General features: G+C 37.5%; 1 protein-coding gene across 1 annotated transcript in view; it reads right to left on the bottom strand.

The window, feature by feature from the left end:
* Positions 1–22,158, bottom strand: part of LOC127577465 (polyamine-modulated factor 1-binding protein 1) — a 135,714-nt gene that overhangs the window by 37,936 nt on the left and 75,620 nt on the right. The window contains exons 10-14 of the mRNA XM_052028690.1: positions 19,147–19,389; positions 18,995–19,051; positions 17,129–17,359; positions 15,055–15,285; positions 1,274–1,396 (exon numbers count right to left, since the gene is read on the bottom strand). Coding sequence (XP_051884650.1) covers positions 1,274–1,396; positions 15,055–15,285; positions 17,129–17,359; positions 18,995–19,051; positions 19,147–19,389 — 885 coding nt within the window. The remainder of the gene's footprint in view (positions 1–1,273; positions 1,397–15,054; positions 15,286–17,128; positions 17,360–18,994; positions 19,052–19,146; positions 19,390–22,158) is intronic.

Here is a 22,158-nt window from a genome sequence, read left to right as displayed (position 1 = left end):
AGAGCTTTTGGCACATTGGCCTCCATAAATCAGAGCATTGAGTACAGGAGCTGGGATGTTATGTTGAAGTTGTACAAGTGTTGGTGAGGCCAAATTTAGAGTATTGCGTGCAGTTCTGGTCACCTACCTACAGGAAAGATATCAATAAGCTTCAAAGAGTGCAGAGAAAATTTACAAGGATGTTGCCGGGACGTGAGGACCTGAGTTACAGGGAAAGGTTAAATAGGATAGGACTTTATTCCCTGGAACGCAGGAGAATGAGGGGAGATCTTATAGAAGTATACAAAATTAAGTGGGGTATAGATAGGGTGAATGCATGCAGGCTTTCCCCCTCAGTTTGGGTGAGACTAGAACTAGAAGTCATAGGTTTAGGGTGAAAAGGTGAAATATTTAAGGGGAATCTGAGGAGAAACTTCAGAGGGTGCTGAGAGTGTAGAACAAGCTGCTAGCGGAAGTGGTGGATGCGGGTTCAATTGTAGCATATAAGAGAAGTTTGGATAGGTGCATGGATGGGTGGGGTTTGGAGGGATATGGTCCGGGTGCAGGTAGATGGGACTATGCAGAAGATCAGGTCAGCATGGACTAGATGGACCAAAGGACCTGTTTCTGTAGTAATCTATGGCTATGTGTTGTCAAAGGCTCTGTTAATTATGGTGAAGAGGAAGCTACAGTGCAGAATGGAGGAGGACATCTCGGAAGAAAGTGGAAAGTCTCATCAATGGAGTAAATATAATGGAGATAGAGGAACTGGGAAAATAAATATGACATATCTAATCAGATCAAATTAAGAATTTAAGAAGACCTTTTATTATAGATACGAATGAGAATGTACAACTTCCTACACTTTGAGTGACAGAAACTGACAGAGCTGACAAATTTAAGAAGAGGCTTAATGTAGGCACAGGAGGATGAAGGGAGTAGAAAGCCATTGGGACAGGATGGGAAAAGGCTCACGTGGTGTGTAAATAGTATCGCTCTTTTGAGCCAAATTGATTGTTTCAGTATTGTAAATTCTATGTAATTTTATGTAATTTCAGTCTAATATATTGAGTTTTAATCTTCCACATAATTTGAAATACATTGTGCGTATTTTAGCAATTGCAGAAAAGATTTCTCCCTTAATGTGATATTAACTCGAAGTGATAAGTGGTTTCATATTGTGCTCCATAGTTCTCAAAGCTATTGATGCCTCTTATTTTTAGATCAAATACGAAAAGCAACACAAAACGTGTTAATCTGCAATGAATGAGGATAAAGGAACAAAGCGTCTTACCTTCTTTAGTTGTTCAAGGTGAGCAATCTGGAAATCGTACTCTGCATCAGCGTGACTGTGTGTGGCTTTGTAGGAAGCAAAATCTGCTTGGAGTTTTACTACATTTTCTTCCCAACCAGCAGTCTGGGATACAAAAACAAAATGCTTTATTTTAGAAGGAAAGCAACCATATTAGATGAAGACAGAAATACTGGAAATACTCAATAGGCCAGACAGGATCTTTCTTTGGACCTGAAACATGAACTCTATATTTTTCTCCCAGTGGATCCTGCTTCACCTACTGAGAATTTGCAGCTTTTTCTGTTTTCATTTCAGATGTCCAGCATTAACCCACCAAGTTTGCAATGGAATAAAAATAAAGAAAATGCTAGAAATATTCAGTAGATCTGGCAGCACCTACAGAGAGATAAATAATGTTTCAACTTCAAGTCCAAACTGGGAAAAATTTGAAATTATAGAGGAAGGGAGCAGGGTGGAGAGGACAAATGGGAATGTCCTGACGGTGCAGACCAGGAGAGATTGAATGACACTATAGGTAAATGGCACAGGCTGAAAGAAGATGGTATAGGATAATGTATAACAATAAGTACGGGAGGGAGATATAAATATGGGGAGACAAATGAAACCTGGTTTTACCAGGAGGGGAGAGAGGAAAAAATCTGAATGCTGGGAAACAAATGACTGTAGTTGCTAGAATCTAGATGAAAAACACTATGATGCTGGAGGAACTCAGCAGGCCAGGCAGCATCCGTGGAGAAAAGCAGGCAGTCAACATTTCGAGTCAGGACCCTTCTTCAGGAATGTGAGATACAGGGCTGGAATGGAGGATTATCTGAAATGGTTGAACTGAGCGTTGCGTTCAGAAGGCTATAATATGCTTAGTTGAAGATGAGCTGCTTCCTTTTTATTTCCTGCATCCCTTCCCTTTATCTCTGCAACTTAAAACTTGTTTCTTTTCTTACTGTTCCAAGTTCTGACAAAAGGCCTTTGGCCTGAAATATTAATTATGTTCCTTTCTCCACAGATGATCCCTGACCTGCTGAGTATTTCTAGCATTCTGTGTTTCTATTTTAGATTTCCACCATTTGCAGAATTTTGCTTTTGAAGTTGGCAGTGGAAGCATTTCTAGATAGCTCATAGTATTTTATATATGTGCATTAAGAATGAAAAAAAACTCTCTTTGGATGCATTGTGAATATTTGTGTTTCCTTTTTATATTATTGGCACAGGTGTACTACCTCCTAGGCTAAAACTATGCCTGATTAATAATACAAGTATCACAGAAGCACAAATATTCCCCAGGAAAAGGCTGACAAAAGTTGTAAAAGTAACTCAAAAAGATGTTGAAGAAAACTCTTTTTTAACCTTTTTGATAATTATAAATTAATGACAATTTGAATTTTTGTTTACAGCAATGTCTACCAGACTATGTCTACCATGTCTACCAAAAGAAATCATGGTTATCTATTTTGAAAACACTCCATTGTCTGACAAAAGTAGAAGATATGAAATCTAGATTAGTTGTTATTAAGTTATGAGATATGGAAATTGGGTTCAGAGGATTAATGTTAGGCAATGGCACTTCAATTTCTGACCTCCCCATAAATTCTGTGGTCACAGGACAATTAAAATATTCATGAGGATTTATGTTTTGATGAATAATTCTGATGAAAGGTCATTGAACTGAAATATTAATTCTGTTAATTCCATTGTTGCTAGTTAACCTACGAAGTATTTCTAGAACTTTTTTTAATTTCAGATTTCATAGAACATACAGCAGTGCAGTACAGGAACACACCCTTCAGCCCACCATGTCTGCATCAACCATGATGCCGATATAAACTAATCACATCTGCCTGCACATAGTCTGTATCCTTTTACTCCTTGCCTATTCATGTGTCTGTCTAAATGCCTCTTAAATGTTGCCAACATATCTGCTTCTGCCATCTCCACTGCCATCACATTCCAGGCACCTACCACACTCTGTGTAAAAGACTTGCCTTGCAAAACTCCTTTAAACTTTCTCCTTTCACTTTAAATCTATGCCCTCTGGTATTTGAAATTTCCACCCTGGGAAAAAGATTCTATCAACCATATCTATACCTCTCATAATTTCATACACATCCATCAGGTTGCCCTTCAGCCTCCGATGCTCTGAGAAAACAACCTCAGTTTGTCCAACCTTTCCTTATAGCTAATACACTCCAATCTAGGCAACATCCTGGTGAACTTCTTCTGCACCCTCTCCAAAGCCACCATATCCTTCCCATAGCATGGCCTCCAGAACTGCAAACAATACTCCAAATGTGGCCTAACTAAAATTTTACACAACTGCAACATGACTTGCCAATTTTTATACTCAATGCCCAACAGCTGAAGGCATGCATGTTGTACATATTCTTTACCACCCTATCCACTTGTGTTGCCACTTTTAGGGAGCTATGGACTTGCCCCCCAAGATCTCAATGTACCGCAATGCTCCCAAGGGTACTGCTATTTACCATATACTTTATTCATGCATTTGACCCCCCAAAACGCATCACCTCACGCTTCTCTATATTTAACTCCATCTGCCATTTCTCCACCCAAATTTCCAAGTGATCTATATCCTGCCATAACTTTTAACAACCTTCCTCACTATCCACAACTCCACCAATTTTTGTGTCATCTGTGAGCACCTATATATTCATCCAAATCAATAATATATACTACAAACAACAGAGGTTCTAGCACTGATCCTTGTGGAACACCACTGGTCATGGACCTCCAGTCAGAAAAAAAACACATCTACCACCACCCTATCTTCAATGACAAATCAATTTTGGATCCAACTTACCAACTCATCACGGATCCCATGTGACTTAATCTTCCGAACCAGCCTAACATGAGGGACCTTATCCAATATTTTAGTAAAGTCCATGTAGACAACATCCACTGCCCCACTCTGATCGATCATATTCATCACTTCCTCAAAAAATTCAATCAAATTTGTGAGATTTCAAGCACCCATAGTATTTTGATTTTCCATAAAGGTCTATTAATCTAATGACTAACTTCAAACCAGTGCAAGCACAAAATGTAATCTAATTGAAATATTGAAACAATTGTATAAATAATACATAGGAGAATTTCAAGAACCATAGAGTGCAATTTAAAGGAAAGTATTGTTGCATTTGTTATTTCATATTTTCCCTCTGTAACCATATGGAGTGCTGATCATGGGCAGGATAAATTTACGTAAAATAAATATAGCCAGTAAAATCTTATGCCACAGTGTGGGCTGGATTTTAACACCCAAAGGAGGGTGTGGAGAATGGCAGGGTAGGATGGAGGGTGAAATGAGTGCTTGGGTGGTACGGTAATAAATTAAAACAATCTCAAACTCATTCCGAATGTGCTCTACTCCATGTTTTTATGGAGATGAACAATCCTGGAGTCAGAGCAGAGATTTAAATATTTGCATTAAGGCTGACACTCTCTGACTTAGCTTCCTTTACAAGTTTAACTATGGCTCCCAAGTTCAGGAAACCCAGCATCTCAAAAGAGACAGCTTTGGGAAAACATAAGTACCATTACAGCAGTCTTTGCAATTCAGCAGGAGCAGGAAAATCCCCAGCTCCCTAACTTGCCCCAACTTAAAAACAGAAAAAACCCTGACATTTGAGAGGTCAGGGTTTGCATCATTCCCTGCAGATTGTGGATGCAGATCCTTGTCTTGGACTGGACACTCAAATCAAAGGGTTGTTGGACTCAACCCCTACTGGTCCTATTTAGTGATTTGGACCAGGTTTCACAGTCTGTTTCAGAGTGACTCGAAGTCAAGGCTGTCAGTCAGGATGACAACTAACCTGGAAAAAGATCTATGCCTTTATTAGGAATTCCTCAGCATGTAAAGCACTATGCGGTTCTAGGATTTGCATTTGAAACTGTCTCTCGATGGTTACATTACCACCCCTATTGATAAGTCTAATTGGGATATCTAACTGCAGCATTTGGGCTTGTGAATATGAAAATAGGTCCTCCCCTGGTTATGGCAGGATTCCGTAACCCAAACAGTTGCTCTAACCCGAACAGAAATGTGGCTGTGAATTGAGTTCCCACCCGGTAGAAGACACCTGTTGCCATGCAGCAGCCGGCAAATCCATCCTGCCGGTCTCCCAAACACTTGTTCGTATGTACAGGCTATGGATCAGTCGGACATTCCAAAACTGGGGAGGACATATAGTTGGCATTTAATGCCATATTCCGGTAGGCCTGCAAACAGCCTGCAAGCATAGAGCTATTTTAATCTCTACAATTCAAGTCGTATGCTAGTAACTGTATCTCAATGAAAAGTGTGGACTTAAATGGAGAGAGCTTGTCCATAACTGCTCTGCTTTGTTCACCTCCCCTTCTAGGATTTACTAGTAGCCAGGCTCAGTGCTAAAGCTGAATGGAATTTTTCAACACCCAAAATAGCTGCACTATATTGGAGAGTACCACTCATCCTGAATTGAGTCCAATCCTCAATTTTTCTTGAATTTCAGGGAGCATAGTTCAGCAATGGAAAAATGGCTTCACTATACTGCTGCTGAATTAGGCAGAAATCAGATTGTTTCACCTTGATTTCATTCATTGTGCTTCTGCAATTAAGCTAATGGTCCAGTTTTGTGTAAAAATCAAACCAGAAAGGACTTCAATCATTTAAGTGAAATGTTTTTTTTGTTTCTGGTCATGGTTATTCTACAGTAGCCTACAAAGTTGCCTGTTATTTTATAATTTAAAAAAAAATGACTAAAAAAAGGTCAGACTGAATACTAATAAATTCTTCAATGGGAACCAACTGGTCAGCGCTTCATAAAATGTTGGAAGTAGTACAATTATTTCATCCTGCTGTAGATTAACCAACCTGAGGGTTAGTTTCTTATTTCATAGTACTACTCGATTTCTGCATGGTAAAGTCATTGGTTTGATTAAATGAATCTGTGGACAAGCACAGACTTTACTGGTGCAAGCAATAAACTAAAACATGCTGTATCCAGGTAACCTAAAGCTGTAAATGAAAATTCCTAGCGAGGCTGAAAAATCAATCTTTTTGTGTTACCTCCAGGGCAAACACGATTTATAAATGCAGCATTCAGATAACTTACAATTTAATGTTAACAAGGTTTTAAAGTCACACCTGTCTTAGAATGCAGACATTTTGCTTCAAAAACATGCAAAGTAATTTTATTGTGAAAACAAGAAAATTCAAGCCTATGATGAAACAGGTATTCCAATGATACACATTTGTCATACCTCTGATAACTCAACTACTTCCAACATTGTACAATAAACAATAATAGACAGAAGTGTGTGCAATATGTTCCTAATGATCAGAGGATACAACAGCTGAAGATTATTTCATTAATATGAGAAAGCCTAATAAAATATGAACTTCACAAAACCACAATAAGGAAGTCCTTTCAAATGAATCAGACAAAAAAAGGTTCTGCAACAAATGTAGTATATGCTATGTTGCATGTGTACACTCTTAAGGGTTGTAGAATGTAACCAACAGCTCACTGTATATATTGCAAAAAAATTAGGGAAAAATTTCTAGAAACTCTCTCTCTCTCTCTCTCTCTCTATATATATATATATATATGTAGAAGGTGTCAGCTTGTGTATGGGGAAGGCAGACAGAAAAAGAAATGCCTTCTCTCTCCCTGTAAGATCTTTTGTTTAATAAAGCACTTTGTTAGTTTAACTTACTGGCTATCCTCCAGTATTTTAAGTTGAGATACTCATAAATAGTGTCAGAAGTGCTGCTTTAGGAAACCATAACATTTAAGCCTAGTGCCCAAATATTAAGATAACCTGTAGATATTATCTTAGATGTTATACAGATGTTATAGACAGACACCAATTTGTGTCATTCAAGTGAGATACTATACCATGGAATAAATAAAAATGTACCAGGCGCTGAATCTTCAGGCAGGTAACCTGTCTGAAGAATGAATACAGTGGAAGGATACATTTACACTCTATCTTGAGCAAGCTGACAATGCACGATAAACTAGAACTGTCAAAAATAAATAACGCTATTATATCGCATTGACTAGAAAGGCACAGAGTTGTACTGTTACTATGAGGCCCTCAAATGAAACCTCATTGTATGCATTAAATACATTATAAGCACACTGCAATCCACTGAGAAATGAAACAATCAACTGTTATTGGTTCTTTTCTCGCAATCAAGAGTAGGGAGAAACCTTTGATACTTTCTTCCTGGAACTGAGACTATTAGAAGATAATTGTGTTAAAAGTTTCAGATTATAACATTTTCCCCCTTTTTCCCCCCAGACTTTTGCTGCTGGTTTTGTCACTTTCACCTTCTTTAATCATGTCTTTTGTTTCTATATTTATTATATAACTTTCTCTTTCCTTAACCTATCATCCTATTTTTATTTTAATACCTATCATCCAATGGCAGATCTTCCCTTTGATTCTTTCCTCCTATCCTCTGCTTTCCCTGCTTCTGCATTTGCTTAAAACCTGTAACATCTGACTTTTTCCAGTTCTGGTCCAGGTCATTGATTTGACACAGTATTCTTTTCATTTTTGCAATGCTATCTGGCTTGCTGAGTATTTCCAGCATTTTCTGTTTCTAAGGCTCTAAATTTGATTACAAATGATTGCTCTAGGATAAAAATTAAAAATGTTAAAACACAAGCTGATATTAAGTCACATCAAAGATTAGAGCCAATAACACAAAAACATCAATCTCAGCTGCTACAAAACACAAATTAATATTTTGTGGGACGTAAAACATGATAGTTATCTCCTGCAAATCCCCAAGAGTTCCTTTAGTCTGCTGTTGTTATTATAGAAAGTATCCATGAAGAGAAACATTCCAGGCATTCACTCAGCTAACAGAAACTCAGATCAATACTACTTTTCTGTCCAAGTGACTCTGTGTGACTAATGGAAGCCTTGTACCTTGATGACATATTTGCAAATTGAATAGTCATATAGCATTTGCTTTGAAATCAATATGAAAACCCAAGATAACACAAAAAATGCCAATTTCACAGAAGCTTCGTTTTTAATGGGTCATTGGTTTAGCTGTGTATTGAACTTCTGATCTTTACCTTTCAGATTTAATTCTGAGTTGCTTAAGGTTGAAAAAGCTATCCTTGCTCCTAATTAAGGTTCATTAGATTAGTCCATACAATATTGTACGTCTCCAGGGATTTGAGTACTTTCAGGTTAGATGATGTTTTGGTGTATGATTTTATTATGTCAGCTGGTCTTTGACTGGTCTTTTCTTCTATCAGCAAGTACTGATATTTTGGGAAATTATTATTTGAAAATGGATTAATCATATATTATCTTTAAAACTATTCTTTGATCCTTGCACTATCTTTAAAAATATACCTTGGTTATTAGCCCTAGTTAGCTCTTTACTATTGCAACACTGAGGAACCTGAATAATACAAACAGTCAACCTATATAACCATCGAAGTGAATGGATTTGAGTGACAAAAGTTTGTGATTCAAAAATGGTTGTTCGAGTGTTTCTCAGCAGGCTATCATTATGCTTTATAATAATGAATCATTCCAAAGAGATTTCAGGCCAGTGGATGAGCAGAAGATATGAATTTTGAAGTCAGATAGCTTCAAGAAAAACATCAGCAACAGTACATTGTTTTCATGGATTCTGTTCAAAGGGACTGGTTAGGGGACTGTGCTCAGGGAAATAGGCCATGCAGATCAATTTAAACACTTTTTGTGCTTTTTTCAGAAAAGCATGCTATCATAGGTCCCTACGACTTTCTTTAAATGTAAGAGAACCAAATAAGGTACATTGTGCAGCACTATCACCAAGCTAAAGGGGATAAATTCAAAACAGATCTAGAAGCTCAAAAGTGGCATCCAAAGGGCAGCCATCCCATCGCTTCGGGCACCTCCTGTCCCACCTGTAGAAGACTCTGTAGGTCTCACACTGGCTTCATCAGCCATCTCAGAATTCAGAGAACCAGACAGCAAGCAATTCATTCTCAATCCCAAGGTTCTACCGAAGAAGAAGATGGTTATCAATGACCTCTGAATTATATTCCAACACAATCAGTTAACTCCGTAGATCAACTTCTATCACACTGTACACCTAGCATCAACATAAGGGATCAAATCTGCAGTTGTGCTTAACAATGAGGAACAAATCTGGTGATTCTACAGTGTAAAATGTGGCTGTTGAATAGCAGCTTGCCATAGATCTCGCGACTAATGAACCATACTTTTAGCCCTCTTGCATCCTGGAAGGAGGAAGTGCCATGAAAATCCACATCTTTAAAGAGAGCACTTAAAGCTGAAATATTTTCAACCATCTTCAACCAGATGTCATAAGTAAATGAAGTATCTTAGATTCCTGAAGGGAAACAACTTCCCTTTGCAGTTAACTTTCAATAAAGAGAAGAGCTCAAGGAGCTTGCAGGCAGGGGTTGAGTGAAACTAAAGAAAGAATTGTCTGTCACATCCTCTGCATTTTACAGTATATCCAGTTTCTTCGTGTGCAAATATGCAACATAATTTATGTATGATAAAGTCCTATGATTGGCAATTAGATGAATGACTTTGAGGAAAAGTAACAGAAGATTTGGTCATATTTTGAGAAGGTTTTGATGGGGAGGAGACAAAGCAAGAAAAAAAGTGTTTTGGGGAGAGAAATCCCGAATGCAGGGATTATTAGAGACTTTCTCGTTATATATTCTGATGATTGTCATCCATCACTCTTTAGCTTAGTTCATCATTTGTAAACCTAGGCATTTTGAAGTGGACTTTAATGAACCTTGTAAAATTGGTTCAATAATACTTTTCAGCTCAGGAAAATGGCATTAAATAGTACCACAACAATCTATTTTAATGTAAGGTGCTGAGTTAATGCTTCTAACTTAATTAAATACAATAATCCTTTTAGAAAGTAGGTACAAGGGAGATGCTAAAATTCTAACAAAGCGAGTCTTCTGATTTCACTTTTATGAAATATGCACGTTAACTGCTACTCTTCTTCATCTATATTTAATAGATACTAACTGAAACTAACTGGACAAATCCAAACTGTACCTACTTGCAAGTCATTTACCCCACACATGGTGCAGTCCTGCAATATAATCCTATATAGTGGTTGCAATTTCCAGGCTATCGTAAGTTTAATTAATCAAACTTTGTACTCACATCAGTGAATGAACTGCTCTCATTTTAATACTTACCTATAAATTTGACATAGAAAGATCTAAAGGCCAACCAATTATAAATGATTAAAACAAGAGCACAGGAATACAGTAGCTGATCAGGATACAGGTGCACCATTTTTATTGAAGTGTTTCACAAACATTTTCAACCCTATGTAAGTGCACAATTCAGACATATGAGCATTACCAGTTGTGTGCACAGGTTACAAATATTATGCAAATTAGTCTCCATTGCTTTTGCCATGGGAAGGAAACATCTCCTAAACAATTCTACCAACAACAATGCAGTTGCATTGTTGACACATTTGACTCTTGCAGAAAACAATTCCTTCTCAGTCCACGATCCTCCAGAAGACTCTCTCCTGGTCCCAAGATCAGGCATTGACTCTTTGAATGGCGGTCACCTGCTACTCACCACCACCCTACCCCAACAACCAATACTTTTTTCAGTAAGTGAAATCCAAGCCCTAAAGCTCATTCTGTGGATTCAGGCTCAACTGAAATTTTCAGTGCAGGTCCATGACTAAATGATCATTAGCATCTTCCGGTAACACCGATCTGATGTATCCATTTGGACACAATGACGTTTATAAGCTGATAACTTTCTGGTCCTTAATTGCAATTTAAGGAGGTTCTTTTTTAAAATAAAAATTGTCCTCATTGAAATATACACGGTGTCTGTTCATATGAATATATTAAAGTATTAATGCAAGTCACACTAAAAAGCAAAAATCCCCAAATATCAGCACTTAAGCTTTCAGTTACTGTGAAATAAATGTAAACTTCAATTTTGCTATTCATTCCAAGTTGCTCGAATACAGAAACCCCTATAACATTGAGGTCAATGGGCATCAAGGAAAAATCTCTCCAATGACTTTTATCAAAGAAAGATGCTGTGTTTGTTAGAGGTGCATAATCTCTGTCCAAGACATAATCACAGAAATTCCTCAGAACAGTGTTCCAGTCCAAATGTTTTCAACTACTTCATCAACAACATTCTTTCCATCACAAAGTCAAGAGGGAGACTTGCTAACAATTGCTAAATGTTCAATTCCATCTGCAACACTTCAACAAATGAAATAGTCCATGCCTTCACGTAACATGACCTAGACAACATTCAGGCTTGGGCTGATAATTGACATGTAACATCTGTGCAACAAACATGCCAGGCAATCATAAGCTCCAATAAGAGGGAGATGGCCACATCCCCAAGATCAAGATCCAGCAATATCCAGGAAGGTCATCAGTGACCAGAAACTCCACTGGACCAACAGATCAAAAGCTGAGTATCCTGCAGTTAGTAACTTCCTTCTTGATATCTCAAAGCCTTTTTACCATTTACCAGGCACAAGGCAACATTTCTTCCCTCCACCACCAGTACACAGTAGCTGCAATTTGTTCCATCTATAAAATGGACTGCAGTTACTTGACTGGGTTACTGCAACAAAACCTTCCAAACCTGTGACCACTACTACTAAAGGACAAAGAAAGCACACTCCTGAAAACACCACGACCTGAAGGTTCCCCTCCAAGTTGTACAGTATCCTGATTTGGAAATATGTTGCATTTTTGCTTGGTCTAAGCTTTGGGATCCCACCCAAACCCTGTGCAACAACACTGTGGGAACACCTTTTCCAAAAGGATTGCAGTACTGCAAGGTCTTCTCAAGAATAAATAGGGATGGGTGATAATTGTCAAAGATGCTCATATCCCAAGAAATAAATATATTAAAACTTAATTAGAAATAATGGTGTGAATTTGACATTTTGTTTAAGTTTTGATTTCTGTACATCACAGATTTAAACATATTCAAAGGAAATTTGAGTATATCTTGACATTAGCTGAATGTGTGCATTTTTAAATCTAACTTCTGGACTGCACCTGGTAGGACACTTCCAGAGATCTTTTTGTGATGGTATCCTTGGCCAGTTCAAAAATAGACTGAGAACTTTACATGAAAGCATCAGCATTTGCCAAGAGCTCCAGCTGAGTAACACCACAATCTCAAACCATCCACCAGCATCGTTGCAGAGTATACCATTAAAATTTTAAAGTTATTTAATTTCTAGTATTGTTACTTAAGAATAACCAGTTTGTCAGGGATGCACAAAAACAACTTAGAAAATAACTTCCTCATTGAGATCCTTGAGGATTAAAGACCAGGGAATATAAACATAAGAAGAATGAACAATTGACTTATGTGAGGAAGAATCCATTGGCAGATGCAAGAAATATCTGTGCCAATTTGATACATGACACTTTTTCCTGACTACTTTTTCTTGCCACTGTATGTGCAATCTTGTTTGCAACTTCCCTCTTCTTATCATAAATATGCCAGCAGTTAAAGATTTGTGGAAATCTAATTTCACAGTTCTGTAAATACCATCTCATCAGAAATACTTCCAAACCATGATAAGAATAATATCTCTAAAGACACCCTCCATTACTTAATTCACACCGAAATCACTTGAAGCAAAATTGTGCAACGTGTAAAACAAGTAACTGAATTGATCTAGTCAATCAGGCACACTAAGTTAAAATTATCTCTTAGGTATTTTCTTACCTATTTCCTTTTATCGTTGTTCCTGTCCATGTAGCCAATGAATGAGCAAACTCAAACCTGATGCTCTGCCCAAGTTCTTCTTTGGTAGCAAGAGAATGTGTTGATATAGCGATTGTCTATTGTACTGTATCTTGCTGATTCTGGCACATGGTATTTTTGTGGATATAACAGTAATTGATTTTCCATATTGATAAAAATATGAAGGAAATTTAGCTTTTGTTTTATAATTGTCTAATATGCTTTTGGCATGTCATGAGTCACTTGGTCTACTTCATTGGGCTAAAAATATTCTTTGCTTTCATAACCTTCATAGCACATTTAACTGAATGCTTATTAACAAACGAGTTTCAATTTGCATGTATTCAAACATTATTAATTGGTTACTGGTAGGAGCTGTAGATTATGCACCTACCAGAAAACTGTAACAATTCACTGCAATGCAATGTTATTTGCAGCAAATTAACTATTTTTTTTGGTACTATATGCCCCTCAGATTTCAGAGGTTTTCTCCCATTCTGATTGAAGGAATAATTTGGGTTGATATTTACAATTTAGGAATAGAGATGTTGGAGAGTATCTCCACAATTGTCTTAATTAGTTCCATAAAAATGATCATAAATGAAAAGAAATGTATTAGAAAGAACAGAATCTGAAATCACCAGAAAAAAAATTGACTGGAAATTCAATTGCATAACACAGTGTGGTTCAAATTTATTCAATTGAAAATCAAGTTTTTTTTAAAGAGTTAAACACAACAACAACCAATTCTGTGTCATTTCTCTCACTCAGAAAAATTGACCAAAATTTCCTATGATCAGACTTACAAACACTATTTCTATACCAGAGCTTTGTGGGATAACGTTATTCTCCTTGCAATCTTCCTTTTGGAGGACTGCAGAAGATATTGGACCATAATATCTTGAGCATAAAATGGTCTGATGTTCACAGTGTCAGGCCTGCAAGGTAAGTAACTTATAAACCCAAATCCTCACCCTGCCTCTGCATTTAAACAACCCTCCCTCCAATCTCTAGGTACTCGAGCACCCAGCTTCAAAACTTAGCAATCCCTCTGAACCTCCACACATCTGACTCCTAGCCTCTGCTCCTCCACCATTTGTAATCAATAACCCCTCCTCCACTGTTTTCACTTCTCTAAGCTTCTAGTATCTTGGGTTCAGTCACAACTGAAATTTGATGCTTTTGGAGAGATATGTATTGTGTTTCCTGGGCGGCACAGTGGTGTAGCTGGGAGCCTCACAGCTCCAGAGACCTGGGTTCAATCCTGAGCTCTGGTGCTGACTGTGCAGAGTTTGCACATTCTCCCCATGACTGTGTGGGTTTCCTCCGTGTGCTTTGGTTTCCTTCCACGTCCCAAATAAATGTGGATGGGTAAGTTAATTGGCCACTGTATCTACGTTAGTGTGTAGGTAAGGAGTTGAATCTGGGGTGGGGGAGAAGTTGAAGATGGGGAGAATAAAATGGGATTAATATAGAAATAGTAGGATTAGTGTAAATGGGTGCTTGATGGTTGGTGCATATTTGGTGAGCTGAAGGGCCAGTTTTCATACTGTATCCTTCTATGACTCGAAAAGAAATCAAATTTAAATCCCAGCACATGCCCTAGTTTGGTGGGAAGAATAGACTTTGATGCTGGCCATTTTGGATAACATCATGCAAAGTTAAAAACCCATTTTCAATTGTCATTTCACTGCACTCCCACTTGCCTTGTTACCCTCAAATGAGAAAGTTGCCATTGGTCAGTAGGATAAATTATGGTGCTATGACCAACTATAACCCTTTCACTCGGGTTTAAGACCACATTCTTCTAATGTTAACATGTTTGGTTTATCTTTCAAATGCATGGTATTGTTGTGTCTTGATATCTTGAATATACATGACCATATTAAACTCTATAAGATTTTCCATAAAGAGCGAAGTACGGAAAGTTTCTGATAGCCTTTCTCAATAATTACAAGCAAAAGGCAGATAAACATGCCCATGCTCACCTCATTGTGATGAACAGCAGCCTGCTCCCGAAGACTACGAATGATCTCCTCACACTGGGCAATATGTACTCTGTGAGCAGACAGATCTTCTTGTGCAGCCTGTAGCTGTTGGGTCAAATGATCAATTGCATCCTCACAGTTCTCCACTTGTCTGCACTTGGTTTCACATTGATGCTTCACTGTAAGCATCTCATTTTGTAGCTTGTGATGAGTCTCATCGTGACTACAAAGCTAAGTCAGTGGAAGGAGAAATGAGATTTAGAATTAACCATCCAACTCTCAATTGCATAATCTTGAAGTTAATTTTAGTAGCCTATAAATTAAACTCCTCTTTGTGATACCCATCAGATTATTTTCTTAATTCCCACTGCTCAGATATCAAGATTAGTGAGTTTACATATTATCCAGCTTTTTTCTTAAATGTTATCAATGTCATAAATAGAATACGAATGAGGGGATGAATAATATTTCTCTCCATTATAATATTAAGAGATATAGGTTACATGAAGATGTATACTTGAAAAATCAGAAAATAAATTAATGTAAATGGTATATACTTCATACTAGTCTGTGAATAGCCCTGTACATTATAAACAATTTCAGGTCCATATGTGTGTTTTTAATGAACAAAATTAGATTTTACTTTTATCTGTTTTTTAGGATGCAAACTTTACAGCAAGACTAATATTTATTGCCTGCCCTTAAGTTCACTTAAGAATGTGTTGGTGAGCCACCTTCTTGAATCAGTGAAGTCCTTCTGAGAAGGCATTCCCACAATCTGTTATACAGGGTCAGAATTCCAGGATTTAGACCCTGAAATGAGGAGGAAATGACAATTATTTCCACATAAGCATGGCATATGGCTTCTAAAGGGAACCTGGAGGTGGTGATGTTCTAATAATATGTGCTGCAGTTGTCCCTCTTGGTAGTAGAGGATGAGAATTTGGGAGGTTGTGTCAGATTCGTTTAGGCAAGTAACTGCATTGCATTTTGTAGATGGTCTACACTCCAGCAAAAGTGGTAGATGATCAAAAAGATTGAGTAAAATAAAGCAGAAAAAGGAGCATATGAAAGGTGCCAAGTTAATGTGAGAGAGAAGCAAGATGAAAACAAAAATTTCAAAGGGGAAGTAGAAAAACATAAGAGAAGAGAAAGATCTCTGCATAGAACTCCACACCTGAAGTACTATACAGCATTTTGAACCTTAGCAGTTAAAGAAGTTGGATCTGTATTCTTTGGAGTTTAGAAGAATTAGAGGTGATCTTATTGAAACACACAAGATTTGAAGGGGGCGTAACGGGGTAGATGTTGAGGTGCTTCCATTTGTGGGAAAGTCTCAAATGGGGGGACAAGTTACAAGATTAATGGTGGTCATCTAACACCGACGTGCATGGGAATTTCTTCTTATGCAGTGTTGTGAATCTCTGGGATTCCCTACCCCATGAGGTTTTGGAGGAAGATCTTAGGAGGTATTCAGAGAGGAGGAAGTTATCTTTTTGAAAGATTGGGGAATTTGGGACTGGGTGGAACTGGAACACAAGAAGAATTGAGGCCTGAGGCAGATCAACCATGATTGTACTGAACATCAAGGGAGGCTTGAGGGGCCAAATGGTCTGCTCCTCCTTTTTCCTTGTGTTCTTGTGCAGTGGTCATTCCTACCAACACTGTAATGGGCAGATTCAGACGTTTTCAAAATGCTGCATCGTTAAATACTTGCATGTATCAATATTATTTTACAGATAAATGCACAACAAAAGTTTACGAAGTCTGAAATAACATCCAGCTTATATTGTGCAGACATATTACTGGCTTTAATTGCCTTTGGTTCTAACCAATCCATCCTTTTGCAATAACTTTAAAGTTTGTCCAGGAAACTTCTCAGAAAACGGCACAAGGAAGACAATAGGACTAAAATGCAAGCACATACCTTCCGGATCTACAACAAAAATATTGTGGCTTTATCCTAAAGGTTGAAATTGGGAGAGTGAAAGTACACTGCAATTACTAACTATATCTATTGCAAAAATCTGCTATATTGTAGCCTTTCCAAAACAGACAAAAGACCACAACTCACCCGTTTGTTTGCATCTTGTAAGTCTGCCTCCAGTTGTTGCTTTGCATTTTCCAGCTCTGTCATTTTGTTAACACAAGATTGGTACTTTTGTTTATAAAGATCCAAGTTGGCTTCAAGTGATTTGCAGTTCTGATTGACTATAGCTATTTGATTTTCAGAGTCAAATTGCTGTTGTCTAAGCTGAGCCATTTCCAGTCCTTGTTTGTGCACAATGTCTTCGAACTGGGATATCTGAAAAAAGATCCACTTGTGGATGTCAATTTATTCAAAAGTGATAGAGAAATAGACTAATTACAATGATGGCTAAGACTAGGAATGAATTTATGAGGTTATGAGATTAGCTCTCAGAAGCATGATCATCAATTAAGTATTATCCCCAATATTATCATAATGCCATTTTGCTCCTATTTCCATGGGAACTTTCACCCATTGGAAAATTGGACCAACCACTTGAGGTTGCAAAGCACCTTGTGCACATGATATTTTTCTGGTGTTATTTGCACGTGATATCATAATCAGCACACAGTGCTCATTTATGTTATTCCCACAGAAATTGGTTCTAAGAATCATGCCTTTCAACTATCCAACAGGCAGCAGATCAAAGGAGCAAGCTGGTACTCCTACATGAATAACACTGCATCAATATTTTGGCCACAATCATTGCTGTATGTGCATTCTTCTCTACATGTATCACTGATAAAGATCACAGCATCTCTATTATCTGCCTCAGTGCAAGATGCTGTGATCAATGGTCCTATCATGATCTCTAACTGTGTGGCTTGGGTCCACTTGTGACATGTGGGTTCATTGGATTAGACCACTAAACCATTGCATGAAGGGGGAATGTTGCGTCTCCAATCCCACTGCAGAACATTATTTCACCCTTCCTCTCTCACCATCCTTCTATTTATCCTTTTCATTTCAGTGATATGATCTGGTGAGTTTTAAGATTTTAGCTAGTTAAACTCCAGCTGTAATCTGGTACCTGGATAAATTATGTAAAAATGCAGTGCATGCTTTCTCTTTGTGCTTGTGTCAATGGATGTGCCAAAGAACAAGCATGGATACACTTAGCTGAATTTGTTGGAGGACCATCTCAGGAACTAGCACAAGATACAAGGCTTTACCAAAATCTTGCAGCTAGACACCACAGTTGCAATGTCCAGTGTTTTTATCAAGAAGACAACATAACTTAGGAGTTAAAAGTTGCATTAGCACATAAAGTAACCACTCTGAGTAGGGATATGATTATATTATCATATGACACAAAATAGATGAATAATTTGTTATACTGTATTTAAAATTTGCCCATGAGTTTATTTTCTGATAGCAACAACTGTCAACTGAGGAAATGCAGAAATTGTCTGGAGTTACTTTCTTGGTGTTATAAGAATAATAGGGTTTCTTTGAGAAACAATTTAAATGTCAGCTATCTGGTACTTAATATAATTTACCATTCGATCTTTGATGGAGAATATTGACCATTACTTATCATAGAGCATTATTTAATGATTAGTTAATGATTTAATCATTAATGATTATTTAATGATTATCCACATATGGTGGGCATCTTGAACCCCTCTGAGTCAGCATGATTGTTAATCTGTGCAGCCAGCAGCTGACATCATCAAACCATAAACTGGGGCTCCAGCTGATTTGAAATTCAGTTTTTCCTTAACATAAAATGAAAATGATGCCAAAAATGGTAAACAGATAGGCTATTTTTGCTGAATAATTTGGCTGTAATGTTTAAAGAAGTAATTTTATAACCAAAATAGTACTTGCTTATTCAACACACAGCCTGTTCATGGCACTTATCAAGGAAATAAACTGTATTCCAATAGTACACAATCTTTTCTGCCTCACATATTCACCATAAGATTTCAAACATGAATTATGGGAATTTAGTGGAATGTCATCATGCTGTAAAGAAATGATATAATTAAAAAAGTTAGAGAACAAAAATCTTTCATGAAAGGCAGGTTAGTGCTGTAACTATATACTAAAACAATTCTTACTTCATGGAGCACTTCTTGGTGTTGCTCATGTGCATGCTGTAAGTCAGAATTCAGCCTGTCAACTGTGGACTTGTACTGTTGCAGTTTGGTCATCTTCTGTTGTAATTCCTTTGAAGATGAGTTGAGTTCTTTCCGTAATCGAGCAGATTCATGATTAAAATGATCCACATCACATTCATGTGCATGCTTGACAACCTCCAGTTCCTTCTGAAGCTGATTAATGGATTTCTCCTGACTCTGGTTCTGAGGATGGAATTGGAATTAAATTGCATTTTAATTAAAAGATTATACTCTTTTTTCTTGATCAGCTACGCAGCCACTGTATGTAGGAAGATTTTTCAAACAGGGGAGCAACAGTGTTGGACAACTCTTGGTCTAAGAGTACTTGAGGTAAAAACCATCAAATATTTTTCTGTGGCTGACTTTCAAGAATGGAAAAAGCATGCTAAAAAGCATCACAAATGAAATGTACGCAATAAATGTTTCTAACACACAAGTGATTCATAACTTCTGGCAGCCTTGGCTCAGTGGATAAATTGGGAATATAAGGGCGGCATGGTAGTGTAGCGGTTAGCAAAACGCTATTACAGCGCCAGTGACCAGTGTTCAATTCCTGCTGCTGTCTGTAAGGAATTTGTACATTCTCCCTGTTTCTGTGTGGGCTTCCTCCGGGTGCTCCGGTTTCCTCCCACATTCCAAAGACGTACAGGTTAGGAGTTCTGGGCATGCTATGTTGGTGCTGGAAGAGTGGCGACACTTGCAGGCTGCTCCCAGCACATTCTCAGTAATGCAAAAAGACACATTTCACTGTGTGTTTCGATGTACATGTGACTAATAAATAAATACCTTAAGTACCTTAATTTAGGGTGAATCTCTGAACAGTACTGAAGTGGCACTGTACTGTCAGAGGGGCTGCCATATACAGCATATTAAATTGAGGCACTTTATATCATCACAAGTGAACATGAAAGATCCCTTGAAACTATATGAGGAACAAAATATTTTTTTTCTCATGTCCCAACTAGGAGCATGAGTAAGAATTCAAATTTGTCAGGCTTTGGAGAGATGGGTGGGCGGGCAGGCATACACACACATCTTTTTCTTAGGTAAGATTGGTGGTGTCTGTATCCCTGCTTGATCTCCTATGCCCCCAGACCACATATTCATGTCCCTGACCAATATCAATCCCTCAATGAACATCAATTTAGAAAAAACAATCAAACAGAAATCGCTGGAAATGGTAAGCAAGTCAAGTGGCATCTGTGGAGAGAGGAACAGAGTTATCATTTCAGGTTGACAGCTTTTCATCGGAATTAGGACATCAAACATGTCGCAAAGAAGCAGCAGAGATGAAGGGAAAAGAGGCCTGTAATAGGATGGAGAGTAGTCAATACTCAGACGTGGAAAAATTTCTTCACCCAGAAATAATGAATTATCTACCCAAGAGGGCTGCATATATTTAAGACAGCAGCCAGTGACAGATCTCTGTAACCACTGATAAGAAATTCTTGGCCTTTGGATTGTTGCTCCTCTGATAGATCAAGGTAGCAGTATAGCTCTCACAGGACTTTTAAGATAAGGTTGTCTTAAAGAGCCTTTCCCCCTCTCCTCTGAAAGGGAGGTCCAACCTTTAGTATCTCCCCTTCTGTTCCTGGTTATGCTGGAGACCCATGGGACCAAGGCTAAATAAATAAGATTCCTTCACCTTCAAAATCTTCAGAACAGTCCAAAATTGTTAGAATACCAAATTTCTGCCTCCAACAAGCTCTGCACCAACTTACTTCCCAATAAACCTGCAATTGATTGGTCAAGCATTTGAACAGCATAGACAAAGGCCTTGCACTGCTGTTTAGACCTGATATCTTGTGTGTGGACCGCACTGTGTGGTAAATGAAGATAGGAGAATCAATTCATGGGGAGGCATCAGCTGTGCATCGTACGAGGACAAGGACTTATGTCATCCTATCATGGCATATACGGTACTTTGTGCCCATGTGCTATATGCACAGAACTAGGCAATTGATAGTCCCATTTCAGTACACAGTGCATACAGCTTGTGATCAACTTTTTGTTACAATTCAATTGTAACATAAAGCATGTACCATGACAATTGAATATTTTGTCAATTATTTTCCGAGAGTAGATGAACAATTACAATATAAAATGATTAGTTAAAATTTCCTGAGAAATACCTTGTAAATTTTATTTGATTAAAATGTATAATGCAGTAATTATGAAGAGACAATGTAATAAGGAATGAAAATGTATTCAGTATCTATTTGCCTGCATGTGACAGGCTATATTTAGTATATTGTTATAGGATATTGTGAATGTTCATAATTAACATTTGAATACTGAAAAAAGTTTGCTATTTTTTAACATATAGAATCCTTTTAGCTAATATTAGAAAAAAATTCTAGTGGTGAATATTTTCTAGTGGTGAATATTACTAATTAGAATTACACACATGCATATATATTATTTACCACAGAGCATCAATTAATTAATGAAATTATAAATACTGTAACAAAAAGGCAATCTCAATATATGTTTGATTTGGAATCTGTGGTCTTTGATATCTGATTTGTAGTTTAGGTTATAGTAAACAGATGACAACATTCTAAATGAGTTCTCCTTGACTAACAAAACTGAAATGGCAATGAAAAACACGTATAGTATTCCCTATCTTTTGATAATTAGATAATATTTGATAAAACACCTTCAGCATTAAATTAATAGTTCTCATGGCAGAATAATTATACTTAAAGGAATTAGAGGACTCTACAATAAATGTAAATCTTCGATGCTGTACAAAGTATCATGGCAGTGCCCTCAGCACTGTAAACAGTGCTTTGAAAATTTTCTTGAAGGTATCCTCAAAATAGTGTCAGTAACGAGATGAACTATGGAATGCACTCAACATCGAAGAGGCATGAATGGCTGAGACAGTAAAGTATTTCTTTTTTCCAGAGCCGTGGGAAGTATAACATCAAGGCTGTTGACAACAGATAG

The sequence above is a fragment of the Pristis pectinata genome, chromosome 13 (genome assembly GCF_009764475.1).
Source record: "Pristis pectinata isolate sPriPec2 chromosome 13, sPriPec2.1.pri, whole genome shotgun sequence".
Taxonomy (NCBI): Eukaryota; Metazoa; Chordata; class Chondrichthyes; order Rhinopristiformes; family Pristidae; genus Pristis; species Pristis pectinata.
Note: the sequence above shows the minus strand (reverse complement) of the source record. Positions and strands in the feature narration are given on the sequence as shown.